At 33.4% G+C, this 13,295-nt stretch overlaps 1 protein-coding gene across 4 annotated transcripts in view; it reads right to left on the bottom strand.

Annotated features, from left to right (window-relative positions):
* Window positions 1-13,295, bottom strand: part of NAV3 (neuron navigator 3) — a 353,745-nt gene that overhangs the window by 38,284 nt on the left and 302,166 nt on the right. For all 4 annotated transcript variants that reach the window (XM_081309697.1, XM_081309698.1, XM_081309699.1 and 1 more), the window contains 2 exons: window positions 12,185-12,268; window positions 3,305-3,416 (listed from right to left, as the gene is read on the bottom strand). In XM_081309697.1, the coding sequence (XP_081165823.1) occupies window positions 3,305-3,416; window positions 12,185-12,268 (196 nt within the window). The remainder of the gene's footprint in view (window positions 1-3,304; window positions 3,417-12,184; window positions 12,269-13,295) is intronic.

The raw sequence follows: 13,295 nt of genomic DNA, 5'->3' as shown, positions 1-13,295 counted from the left end.
TGACTTATACTCCCAGCCCTATTTGGTACTTCTTAAAGAAAAAGTACTCCATGTTTACACAGAGGTAGTGACTTAAAGAACAGTATATTTGGAAAAATTAAAGTAAAATTTCCCATGCCTTCAACTGTCAGCCTTAAAATAATTATGTTTGTTACAGTTGTTTTATATATGAAATATGTATATATATATAACAAATGTAACATGGATATATGTGGTGAAATATATATTTACCTTTCATTGAAAGGAAATGTGGGCCACTTGGGTACAGAGTCACTCATTTTTAATCTTTGTATTCAAGAACCAAAATTCCCAAATGCACAGCAGACATTTAAATGTTTGTAAATAAATAAATATTATTTTATTATAGACTTCTTATTTGTCAGACTGTTAATAAATGTGATGTATAAATATAGGTGAAAAAGGTAAATTAATAAATTTTATGCAATTTTGTATACTTTGATCATCTATAAAAGTGTTGCCTTACTCCAAATAGTTATGATAGGATTATATGCTAAAATTTTACATAAAATTTTTTTAAAGGTCACAAAAACTGAATTTCAATATGATTTCACAGACATATAAACTATGCAATCCGCTGAACCCATAGAAAGATACATAACTAATCCAACTGACTTTTATTCATATAATATTAATGGCCAATGTAATACACATAATGTTAGAGTCACTGAATTTAATATTGTTTTAATATCTACATGTCTTATATACTGTCACCTCTTCATAACTAGTTATTTCCTTAATTTTAAAAATGTAGGCAATTATTTTTTCATATTTTTGACCACTTAGATATGATATTATTTTGTTCCTCTTAATCACTATCCCTACCACATTTCTGAGTGAAGGAATTCCAATTTTTTAATTCCAGTAGATATACTAAGCTACCTGTTGCCTAAGATAAAAGGAATCCTTCCAGAAAGTTTCACTTCAGTGACTTGTGCTGTATTAAAGAAGGGATTAAGCCTTTTAAAATCCCTTCTGGACCTATTTACGACATGAAGACTTAGAACATAAGCTGCTTTATTATAGCTCTAAGATAAGCTTTAAATACGCAGTAATTTTCCATGCAGCATATAAATCAACTCCTCACATGGAAAATTGCTAAATTCTTAACAGAAGTAGCCCATAGAAATCCAGTTTGTCTTTCAACTTAAGTAGACCTCATTTTACATAACTGTTTTCCTAAAATTTAAATTCAACTATATATTCTTAATGATGTTATTCTTTTCTATGAAATTTGAATAAGCCCCTTTAATGTGCAAGGCAATGCTATAGGCACTGGGATGAAGAAACAAACCCTCCTATATAAATCAGGACACACACACCTCAAAGGCACCAGAGTATAATGCAAATTTTAATAAGGGAAGTACAGCTATTTCCAGAAACATATCACAGGAGACCTCATTCAGTTTAGGGGGACAAAGAGGCATATTTAAGCTAATTCCTGCAGTTTTCCAAAAGTTTTTATTCTGAACAAACAGGGCAGAATGTTCCAAGTGGAGTAAACAGACTGTTTAAAAGAACTTATGAAGAATGGAAAGAAATCCAGGAAAGCTGAAATACGGAATACACAGTGTAATGAAAGAGCAAGAAATAAAGTCAAGGACAACATCTGGCATATAATTAGCAATCACTAAATATCTGTTGAATATAAAGTTGGTGAAGGGAGATTATCTCATGTCAAGGAGCTTGTTTTTCATCCCAAAGACAAGGGGGTGTCTGCAGATGCCTGCTTTTAGATGACTGCTCTGACTTTAGTTGAAGAATGGTATAAAATGGGGTAAGGTTAAGAGAAGAAAGGCTATGTAGGACTCGGTGGTGCCAGATCAGGGAAGAGTCAAAGGATAGTGACAGCAGGATCAGGGAAAAGTAAACAAATCTATCAATACTTAAAGGGTAGAATCAGAAGAACTTGATGATTCATTGAGTCAAGAGAGATGGAGTTATGAGTGACATCTAGATGAAAGAAGGGTGATACCATCTACTGAAGCAAAGAACACTGGAGGAGAAAGAGGGCTAAGAGGGAAGTTCAAGTTTGGAGATGTCAAGTTTAAGGTGCCAAAAAAATACTCAAAGATACCCAAGGGGAGTTCTTTCTTGGCAACTAGATAAGATAGAGCTCTATCTCCAGAGATGAGCCTGGCCTAGAGATACAGAGACAGTCAGCGGCACATAAATGATAATGATAGCTAGAGCACTAGGTGAGTTTATATAATTTTGGAGAGGATGTTCAGAATCATTTTGGAAGAGAGTTTAGAATATCAATAATTAACAAATGTATATAATGAAGTAAACACACAGAAAAGGAAGAAAACTTTGAAAGAAATTTCAAAGGATAAGAAGGAAAACCAATAATGTAGGATGTCTTTGATATGAGAAAAAAATGAATGTGTCCACCAGAAGGAATTAGACATCAGTACCAAATGTGGTTTCCATGATGAGTACAATAAGAATTTTAGCTATTTCCCTGGATTAAGTGCTATGTTTGTCATTGTTGACCCTGGAGAAAAAAGCTTTGGTGGAGTAGTAGGGATAGAATTTACGATCCTGTGGGCTGAAAGGTGATTGGTGATTGCAGACTTTGAAAGGTTCCCAAATTAGTTTTACCATAACTTATCTGGAAATAGGAAGAAAGATAATAAGAACTGAGGATTTAGGAAAGATTTTTTTTATCTGGAAGAGAGAATATTTAATGCTATTGAAAAGAGAATATGAATAAATTGAACCTATATAAAGAAAAAATGATATGACAATAATGAGCATTTTTTTAGAGGTGAACCAAAGGGTAGAGATGATGGCAAAAGGAATATTTTCATTATTTAAAACTGTAGAAACATGGTCATAATAAAATGCAAGCTGATTTCTAGTCTGTGTTCTTATTATTTTAAAATTATCTACAGAACATTGTTCCACCCAGGAGAAGTTGCTCCATATGCCTGAGACTTGGTATTAACATATTGATTGCTTCATTTTTATTTTCAGATCCGGATTATCATACTCATTTCTAGGATTGTTTTGCTTGAAGTCAATATGCACATCACCTCTGCCTCCCGGATCAAATGGAGAGAATATATGTAGAACTATAGAAGTCAATTCATTAAGGTCAATTTAAAAATTATTTGACAGAGGAAGCTACTGTTCTCAAAGTCTACAATTCTGGAATTCTGATCCCATTAATTTCTCCTTACTCATTAGAAAAGGCAGTGCCACTGAGTAAATACAACTCCATTCTATAAATAAAACAGATACCTATTATATAAGATGAAAATGATACCATTTCTGAATATACCTTTTGGAGGGTGGTCTGGGCCATTTAGGGCCCCCTGAATGGCCGCCTGGGCAGCAGAGTTCTGGGCCTTCAGCATTTCAATGGTCTCCCTTAGTTCTATAAGTTCAGACTCCTGTGAAATAAACAAGAGTTTACAAGCTTTAATATTTAGAGACAAAAATGAAAGCCCTTGTTTATAGTATATCATCAAATGGGTTTGGTTTTATATAGTACCAGACTCCTGAGAGATTTGGATACTTGGCTAAATTTGTCAAGTTGTATCTAACAACTTCTTTCTTAGTTAAAGTAAAGGCGAATCAAATTTGTTTCTTATTGTCCTATAGAAGTGATTTAAATAGTCATTAATTCTTTCAAAGGGTGGCACCTAGAGCTGACCAGTGCAAAGCAAAACAAGGTATCATATCACTCATTTTAGTTATCAAACAGTCATATTACCCATGATTATATTAGATATTTATATAGCAGAATAATAGTACTGCATTATATTGCACTTACTGTCAAGTAGAAATATGCAGTGATATCAAATAAGTGACTATAGAGTCTGCCTGAAGTATTTTGCACTTTGGCAATTATTTCTTTGAATCTAAGTGTAAAATCTGGAACTCATTCCTAACTCACTCCTGTTAAATATCACCTTATTAAATTCTGCTGATATATTCAGATCATCCTAGATTCTGACACTTTTCATCCAATAAAATTGCTAATATGGGGACTCAGCCTCACGAAGCCAGAGCAACATAGGAATTAAAACAGTGACTGGAGAGATATAAAATACATACCCCTTAACTAATAAATCACCAAGAAATCAGTGTAAAATCAAATTTTTATAGTAAATGTATTTTAAATGTATTCTTACTGAACTTAGAATAATTTTGTTGTGTCTCAATGCAAATTACTATAACTTTTGTCTTTCACAGTTATTTAAATGAATTATTTTAACAGAAATGACTTATAATGAGTGAGATAGGATAGCCAGAAGGTGTATGTATGTGTGTGGGGGGTACATGATAAAAGAAAGAAACCAAGCTCTTTCAGCAGAGACATTTACACTAGATTCTTAATAGTAAGGGGTATCCTTCTTGCCGGAGGCACAATCCCCAAAACTATCCTTATATCCTTGTAAGCATCTTGGAGAATTTCTTGGTAATTCATTTTTCATCCATCGTTTCCTCAAGCATCTTTAGAAAAAAGCTAAAGAATCAGGCTTGGGTTGTTAACTCCATGACAGTTCATGCATCCTCAACTGTCTCCCAGAATACAGAAAAAAAGGTCAGGATTTTCATTGCAGAAAATTGCTTCATACATGAGAATACCCAGTAACTATGCTAACTTTAGATTCTTAAAAACAGTGTTAATTGAGATGATATACAAGTTTGGAACACATACTTGATAACTTATGTATCTATTTTCTTTGGCTATCTGATCTTAATACAGAATAATTATATTTTAAATAACAAGCAGATACTCTTAACTTTAAAGGCTTATAAAACAAAGGACCTCATAAGAAATCAATAATAATATGCTGGATTTATAGGTGTGTCTTCAAATACATGAGTGTAACCAATCCAAGTACATTTCTTTATCATAAAAGTAAAACTATCTGTGGAAAATTTCTAACCCAATTCATCTTAATATCCCAGTCTCTCCAACTTCTATAATTTAGGTCCTTGCCCAAGTAGCAATAGATAACTTTATCAAAACTTACTATATTTTTCCACTTAACATAAATCCCCCAAGAGATGAAAAATTTCCTGGAAATTGATTCTGCTTCCACTAGAAATTTATTCAAAAGAATGCTTATAGTATATAATTAATAAATCACATAATCTAAATCCAATTTTATAAAATAAACACTAGGATACAAGTTACATTTTATTTGAATCCAGATTTTTATCCTTCAATTTAAAATCAATAATATTGGTACTGTGGAATAAAAATCTGTTAAAATATTTGGCTATATCTTTAAAAGACAAAAGTGAAAATGAGGTCTAAAAACTGAGCTTAACTTTCATCTAGTTGATTTATTTCAGTGTTAAAACTTTAATCTTTTCTAGAGAAATCTCTTCTAGAGACTGTTTTTAAAATTATTAAAAGTGGAGAAAATTGTTCAGGAATTTTTTTTTAAGAATATTGTGTTCAGTATGCCATAGAAGAATGATCCCATTCTAAAATTAAGGTTCTTTTAAAAAACACAAATATTAACAGGTTAGCTATTACTTAATGTGGCTCAGTAAACCCAAAGGAAGAATAACTAGGTAAGAAATGTATTTACTATATGTAACCTGGGAAAATAATGTCTGTAAAAAATTGGTTCAGGTGAACTTAAAGTACCTGCAATGTGTCCCATTGTCTTTAATTTGAAAGAAAACTAAATTTTAGGCTGATTGAGGTAACCTGTTCCAACTTGCACTAGTTATTGCCACAAATCTACAAAAACCTTCCTTCTTCCTTATTTCCTAATAAGGTCTAGTCTCACTTTTGTCATTCAAGCTATATCCATCTTTTTCTAGGCATTTTCATATGATTTTTTCCCCTTTGCTTTAAATATCTTCCTGTCCCTTAGAGGCCATAGCAAAATGTCTTCCTATATTGCAAAACTTCTGTTTTCATATCAGAAAATAAATAAATAAGGAAGGAAGGAAGGAAGGAAGGAAGAAAGAAAGAAAGAAAGGAAGGAAGAAAGAAGGAAATTCCCTTCTGTGGGGTTTCAGGCCATTGAATGCACTAGGTTTACTTAGGTGTTGAAGAACTTATCTTTTCACCTGATTTATGATCTCAGTAAATGTTGGGATGGTTTTCTTGAAATGTTCTGGGATATGATCAACAGATATATTTTACCTTCAAGGAATAATTGAAAACTTTGACTTCACTTAATTTATCTTTATTTAGTTATATATATATGAGAGTACTTGTCACCTAGGGAGCAGGGTGACATAAAAACATCAAAACTTTTCTTGCTTAGTATAAACAGAAAGTCTCAACATAGCTAATTGAGTGGAATCTTCTCCTATGGAGATCAATGAAGCTAGTTTTGCCTTTTTCTCTTTCCCAATAATAGTATTATAGAGATCAACAGAAAGCATTTTAAATAAAAACTTGACTCTGATGTAGAGACTGTTTTCAACTCTTCATTTTTCTGCTTCAAAACTATAGTTGTTCACATTTATTTTTAAGCTATGCTTTATAAGATTTCTATAATGTATAGAAATTGCAATGCTGTATCTAGACATAATTATCCTTTTTAAAATTTTTGTCCATGGTGGAGAGTCTGGATAAAGACTGATTAGAAATGAGTTCCAGAGATAGCTGACTAAAAAAATCATTAGATTATTTAAAATATTTCCCTATAATCTCTCTATTTTAAAATTGGCTAGTTCAACATGCTTGTTTTGAGAATCATTAATTAAGCCTTCCCAAAAAATATCCTGAGAAATGTATACGCTATCGAGATATGAATTTATAGTTTGCTTCTCTAATTCAGTGTTTTCCAGTTTCCTACTCTCATTAATAGATAGCAAAAGGAAGACTGTGGCTAGGACAACTATTCTTGGGAATTAGGTGATGAAATCCTATTTTGTTGATACTTCCTCCTCCTTCTGATAAACCATTTGAGATAATGATGATCTAACACCACCCACTGCCTATATAAGATACCAGTTTTCTGTGAAAGTTTCTTGTATCTAAGAGTCCAGATGGAGTCAATATAGATGCAGTTTTGTACATGTCTCTGAGGCTAAACAAGTTGAGAAGATTGCAAAATGCTTCAAAATAAAATAATCAAATATCGCGATATAATACCAACCTTGCTTGGTGTTCTTTACAACCTAATCTCCTAACTGTATCTCATCTTTTTCCAAATTTCTCACTGTCAAAGCTCTTACTGAGATCTCAGAAGCTTGGCAACAAATCTCATCAAACAACTTAACCTTCTAGGCACTAAATCTGTCTCACTTCCTCAAACTGACATTCGGGTAGGTAATCTCACACTATCCAGCTGTAGCTTCTTTGAACACATTCTCTTTCTCTTCCTCATCTTTGTATTTGCCTTGAAATCTTGCTAATGTTGCAATTTAAATAATTTGGCTATGACTACTGTATATAGATTCAAATAAATGATGTTCACCAAAACTCAACACCATTAGCAATTTAAAAATTATGGATTAGCATTATATTATGTTCCAAATAATATTGTCTGATCCTAGGGATGTATTTTTAAGAACACTTCTAGAATGCAAATATCAACATAGAATGAGAAGAGTTAATGTAAACACTAAAATCAACTAAATTTTTACCTTCCACATTATCTTTTTCAAAGATCTGGCTTTTAATGTCCTCATTTTCAAGGTTTACATTAAGGTTCAGCTACTTACTCCACCCCCCCCCCCAAAAAAAAAGAACAGTTTCAAAGAGGTAAGAATAAGGAAGCTCTGAGATTTATGGTTAGCATAAGGGCCAATATCTGAGTTCCATCACTCTTAGGGGAAGATATTCCTCTATTTTGCTCTGACCTTTGAGTGGGAATAACCTAGTTCACTTTAATCTATATTCTAATAGCCCCAGTATGATAGCTATAGGGCACTAATTAGAATGCCTTCCTAATTTTAAATATTATATATTTAGTAAATTTGAATGCAAAGATTTAGCAGAAGTTCTGTAGAAATTCCACTTGTCAAAAAACATTTGCAGAATCCTTGCCAATTTAATGATATGTATCACAGCCTTTCCCAACTGGCATTCTGCGAGGAAAGTACGACCTGCACAATGCTCTGAGTGATGTCTCCCAGTAATTTTTCTTCTTGCTGCTAATGTCAGGCTGTTCCTTTCTCTGAAACACATTCCTACATTTCCCCGGAGCTAATCTTCATCCTGCCAATGGCAAGGAGCTCCCAGTGCCATCTCCACTCTACAGGCATTGTGCGGATGCACAAGTTCCCTTTGAGAATGTTCATGGCATTACACTCTAATATTTCTAATGGAATGATAATTTTCTGCCTTTTGAGTTATTCATACATGTCTTTTCTTTCTTACAAGGCTATAAGTATATAAAAGCAGTATTTTGGCATACCAATTTGGCCAGAGAATCTGTGTTCTCTGGCATGTGGAAACAGAAAATAGTTAGGATGTTATTCAAAGGAATGATTTTGAAATATAAATCAAACTAAAATTTTGATGTAGTTTCAGGCTATAATGCCACCTGATTGCTCACATCACTCTCTGAAGGCAAAAATCAGGATCTGAGCTGCAGCTTATCTGTTTCCTATATGTAACCAAGAACATTTGGCCACCTTGGTCTTTATGTCTTTATGTGTTAGCTGTTCATCCTGCTTCCCAATACTATCATTCTCAGGTTTATGTTATTCAATGTGATTATCATCACCTAAAATCTGATGCTTTAATTATATGTCTATCGTTATCTGCACCTTTTAGAATATAACTTCTATGTAGAATCTATACATATGTAAGAATGTATATATATGGGCTATATGTATAGTCCATATATAGACTATAAAGTCCAGGTGGAACATTTTATACATGTACATATATATGATCATTTTCATATATAAGGAATACAAGCCTCTTGGGAAATATTGTGATCTATATAAATTTATAGCATATGTAATTTATGAGGAATGTATTATAATAGTCCTCATGGAGTTTATATTCTAGCAGGAATCTGTATCTATAGATAGAGATAGAGATAGGAAATAGATTCACATCTTGCAAACCCACCCATTTGTCTGTACTGTTTAGTTCTCACACAGTAGAAATTCAATATAGTGAATGACTAAACAGGCAAACACAACTAGGAATTCCAGGAATAGAGTTTAAAAACCTGTGCTCTACAGACCTCAGACATTTTCTTGGGATTGTTGGATCACCAGAGAGCAATATACCCTATTATCTCAGCTCCCTGAAAAAAAAATGCCTTTACTGAAATATGATTAAGTGTTATGCCCTCAGCTTTTAGAGGAATGTCTACCTGAACAGTGATTTTTGTCTTTTGTTATTCCATGACCCCAATTTAAGAAGCTTTGAAATACATTTGTCCTTGAATTCAAGGCCAAAAAGTTTGTCTTTTCAATCTAAATTATGCTATTTTGGTCAGAAAATGAGAACAAAACACATCAAGCAATCTCCCTTTGTGTCTTAGCTTCCTTGACATTCAGTTTGGTTCAGTGCTTTGTGGTGGTAATTACCAGGCTCAGGTACCTTATATACATTTATCTACTGGTTTTCATTAGATTCTGTCACTGAATTGTGTCATATCATACTGCAACTAATTTCATAGGCTTCTCAAAAGTATTCTGGAAAAAGTCAATTTATAAAGCTCAGATTAATAAACTAGCAACCAACATTACTGTGTGTGCTGTGTACAATGTGCAACTAGACAAGGTGTTGTTTTTAGTTAAAAATGGTAAACAGCCGGGCGTGGTGGTACACGCTTATAATCCCAGCAACTCGGGAGGCTGAGGCAGGCGGACTGGACTTGGAGCTCAAAGTCAGTCTCAGCAAAAGTGAGGCACTAAGCAACTCAGTGAGATCCTGTCTCTAAATAAAATACAAAATAGAGCTGGCGATGTGGCTGAGTGGTCAAGTGCCCCTGAGTTCAGTCCCCGGTACTCCAACCAAAAAAATGGTAAAGAAAATTTCATACATTATGGTATATTCGGCAAAAATTTCACAATTTTGGCAATGTTAGATGAAGAATGTTATACACAAAATTATAAAATTTCTTATATTATGGATACATTTAAAAATATTCCAGTATTATTCACTGCAAATTAACATAACAATTTATATTGATAGATTCTATGAGAAAATTTACTTACAAATATAAATGAGCTGAAAATATAGGTGGGCAATGTTTCTAGTGATTTCTTTCTTTCTTTTTTTTTTTTAAGAAATTACCACTTTTTTTTTTAAGAGAGAGTGAGAGAGGAGAGAGAGAGAATTTTTAATATTTATTTTTCAGTTCTCGGCAGACACAACATCTTTGTTTGTATGTGGTGCTGAGGATCGAACCCGGGCCGCACGCATGCCAGGTGAGCGCGCTACCGCTTGAGCCACATCCCCAGCCCCTCTAGTGATTTCAACTTAAAGATAGTAAGGCTTTAATGCTAACCTAATTTTCAGCAATATGCCCACCATATGCCCAAAGATGATTTTCTTTATCTTATAACTTTTAAGGCAGAAAAAAAGAGAGAAAATTAAAGAAAGGGTATATTTCTTGATTGCCCATGGCATGTGACATAATCAGCATCTAACTAACTCTTTATGGTGATGCTACAAGGTAGTTATTATCATTCCCACCTGAAAAATGATGAATTTGAGATTCAGAAAATGTTATATAATCTTGTTCAAGATTACACAGCTTCTAAGGGACACAATCAGGATTCACACTCAGAATTACTGGTCTCCAATGTCAATATTCTGTTGTACTTGACTGCCCTAAAAGGCCTTGTAATCCTGTTTACTAGGTTCTTATGTTACACAGAGGAGTGGAAAACTGAGGAGAGATAGATAGATAGATAGATAGATAGATAGATAGATAGATACAGACAGACACACACAGTAAAGAAATTTATGGGATCCAAGGGAATTTTTTAGTTATTCTTCCAGGACAGTTGGACAGGGAGGGACAGTATTCTCTCATGGGCAGGAGAAATCTATGAAATATTAGAATAAATATCAAATAAAATATTAAAATAAATTTATGAAATATTAGAATATATTAATATATTTTGCCAGTTATGCCAGGCAAGGCAATTATAGGAGGTTGTTGGATTTTCTCTTTTAATTGGATGTTCATTAAGATTTTTTAAAACTTTTGTAAACTTTAAACTTTGGTAATATATGCTAGTTTTGTAAAGCTAATGTTAGACCTTACAAAAGCTAAAGACAAAATTGAACCATCCCTATGGACAAATATAAGAACAGATTCTGAAAATATCCAGATTTTTTTAGGTTGGGAATCTCTTTGAGAATTAGAAAGCACTGTGGGCACCTGCTCATATTAAATACATATGCATTTTTCATAAAAATTTCCATAAATTTCAGAGGCTGCACCTAACTCTCTCTGACAATAAATCCAAAGAGGTAAGGGCTCTTGATTAACAGCAGGGAAGAAAGTTAACTGGTCTCTTAGGAAAAGTGACTAGACCCTTGGCAGCATGGACCCTTTTAATAGATCTGCCTTTGTGAACTAAATTCTGTTCCTTTCTTTTCAGTATTTCTTCTTCGATGCCATATGATCTTTTGCATTTATTTTAAAGCTTTAAACATAACTGGAATAACATTACTCAAAGGAAGGATCATTAGATGCTAACTAGTACTTAAAGACTCCCAAACTGCACAGTATTGTTCCTGTATCATAGATGCTATAACTTTAAGTTCCTTATGTTATAGTCCATACACTTTTCCTATATATCTCTCCTGGGCATCTCAGCCTCTAGACAAGGTTTATTAATGAGTTTGTATACCATGCATTTGTACTCTTATCAATAAGAGTGCAATTCTTGTCAAACACATGACAATTTGCTCCTAGAATATTTGAAATCTCTCTTATACCACTGTTTCTCTTTCTTAACCTTTGGTTTTCTTTTAATAGTTCTAGTGAGAAGCAAAAGAGACTTCAAAGAAAGAACTTTGTGTGTATTTGTGTGATGTGTTCCAAAATGGATTCATTTGATCATGTTTTTAATTTTAATTAAAATCTGAAAAATAAAGTTATTATCTTTTCTTTGTTCTAATTTAGTATAGTGGATGCTCTGTGGCATTATTCTTAAGGAGCTTCATCTCAGGAATTATTTAAGCATCCTATGAACATTCTCTGAAACGTGCTTCCTCCTTGCAAGCCTCCGTGGCAACTCCTGAACATACCTTTTGTTCCGCTGTCATGGTTAGACTTTGCAATCGGCCAGTCATATTCCCTAAACTCTTTTCAAAAGCTGCTACGAGGTGAGCCTGTGAACATAATGGAAGAAACACCGTTAAAATGTCAGGATCTCATGTGGATAGATGAAAACCCTTCATTTTACAAAACGCTTATTTTCAGATGTTCTCACTCCTTAAATACTAGGACTGTCATGGTTAGCTCACAATGGTGATTCTCCTTTTACATAAATCTTCATTTTATTTTTTTTTCATCTCTAAACTTTGGCTTCTTAAAAATCAGTGTACCAGTCTCTTGACATTTAATATGAGTTCAATTTCTGAAAGTGGATGATATTTTGCAAATAATTACACCTTCTGCCTTGCACATTGTGCAGGGATTTGACACCCAAAATATTGAATAAAGTTCTAAGCTGCCAAGTTTTTAGAAAGAAAGCCCAAAAGGAGGTCACTGAAACAGGCAATGGACAAATGTTCCTCATTTTTAGACTTCCATGATGACCTTTGAAGATATTGTTAGCTTCTCTATTGTAACGATGCTCTCCTTTAACTGTCAGACAGCTGCTGACAGCTATAACATTATCTTTCCTCTTTTTCTACTTACAAAGAATTGAATCGAAGAGTTGTCTTCACTTTCCAAACTCTTTAATAAAAGAGCTTTTCTTTCTCCTTTTTATTCCCTTCAACTAAGGAAGCACAGGTAGGCCATCCAGAAATAATAGTCACTGCTATTTTATTTAGCATTAAACTTTTTTGGACGGTGGTTTTATTTTAAATCTCAGAGAATTATACATGTTGTAGTAGATAACATAGCTCCTATGATTAAGAAGAATTTGGCAGTCTTACTGCAGCCCCAGATTGACATACCATTATGCAATAGTTCTAACCCAGAATACTGAGCATGAAGAGGTGGGTCAGTCTCTCATCAGGCTGCAGGCCCATTATCTCAAACTGATAGATTTATACTACACCCCCAGAAGGACCTAAAAGTTGAATATTTTATAACCTAAGTCTATAATAAACTACATATGGGCAAAACTTGGTAATCCTTGGCAAAAGATTGATTTTTCTAAGGGACAAAAATAAGAGGACTCCAATA

Source organism: Spermophilus citellus (assembly GCF_964194105.1).
Source record: "Spermophilus citellus genome assembly, chromosome: 10".
Classification (NCBI taxonomy): Eukaryota; Metazoa; Chordata; class Mammalia; order Rodentia; family Sciuridae; genus Spermophilus; species Spermophilus citellus.
The sequence above is the reverse complement of the archived record's forward strand: the minus strand, read 5'-3'. Positions and strand labels throughout refer to the sequence as shown.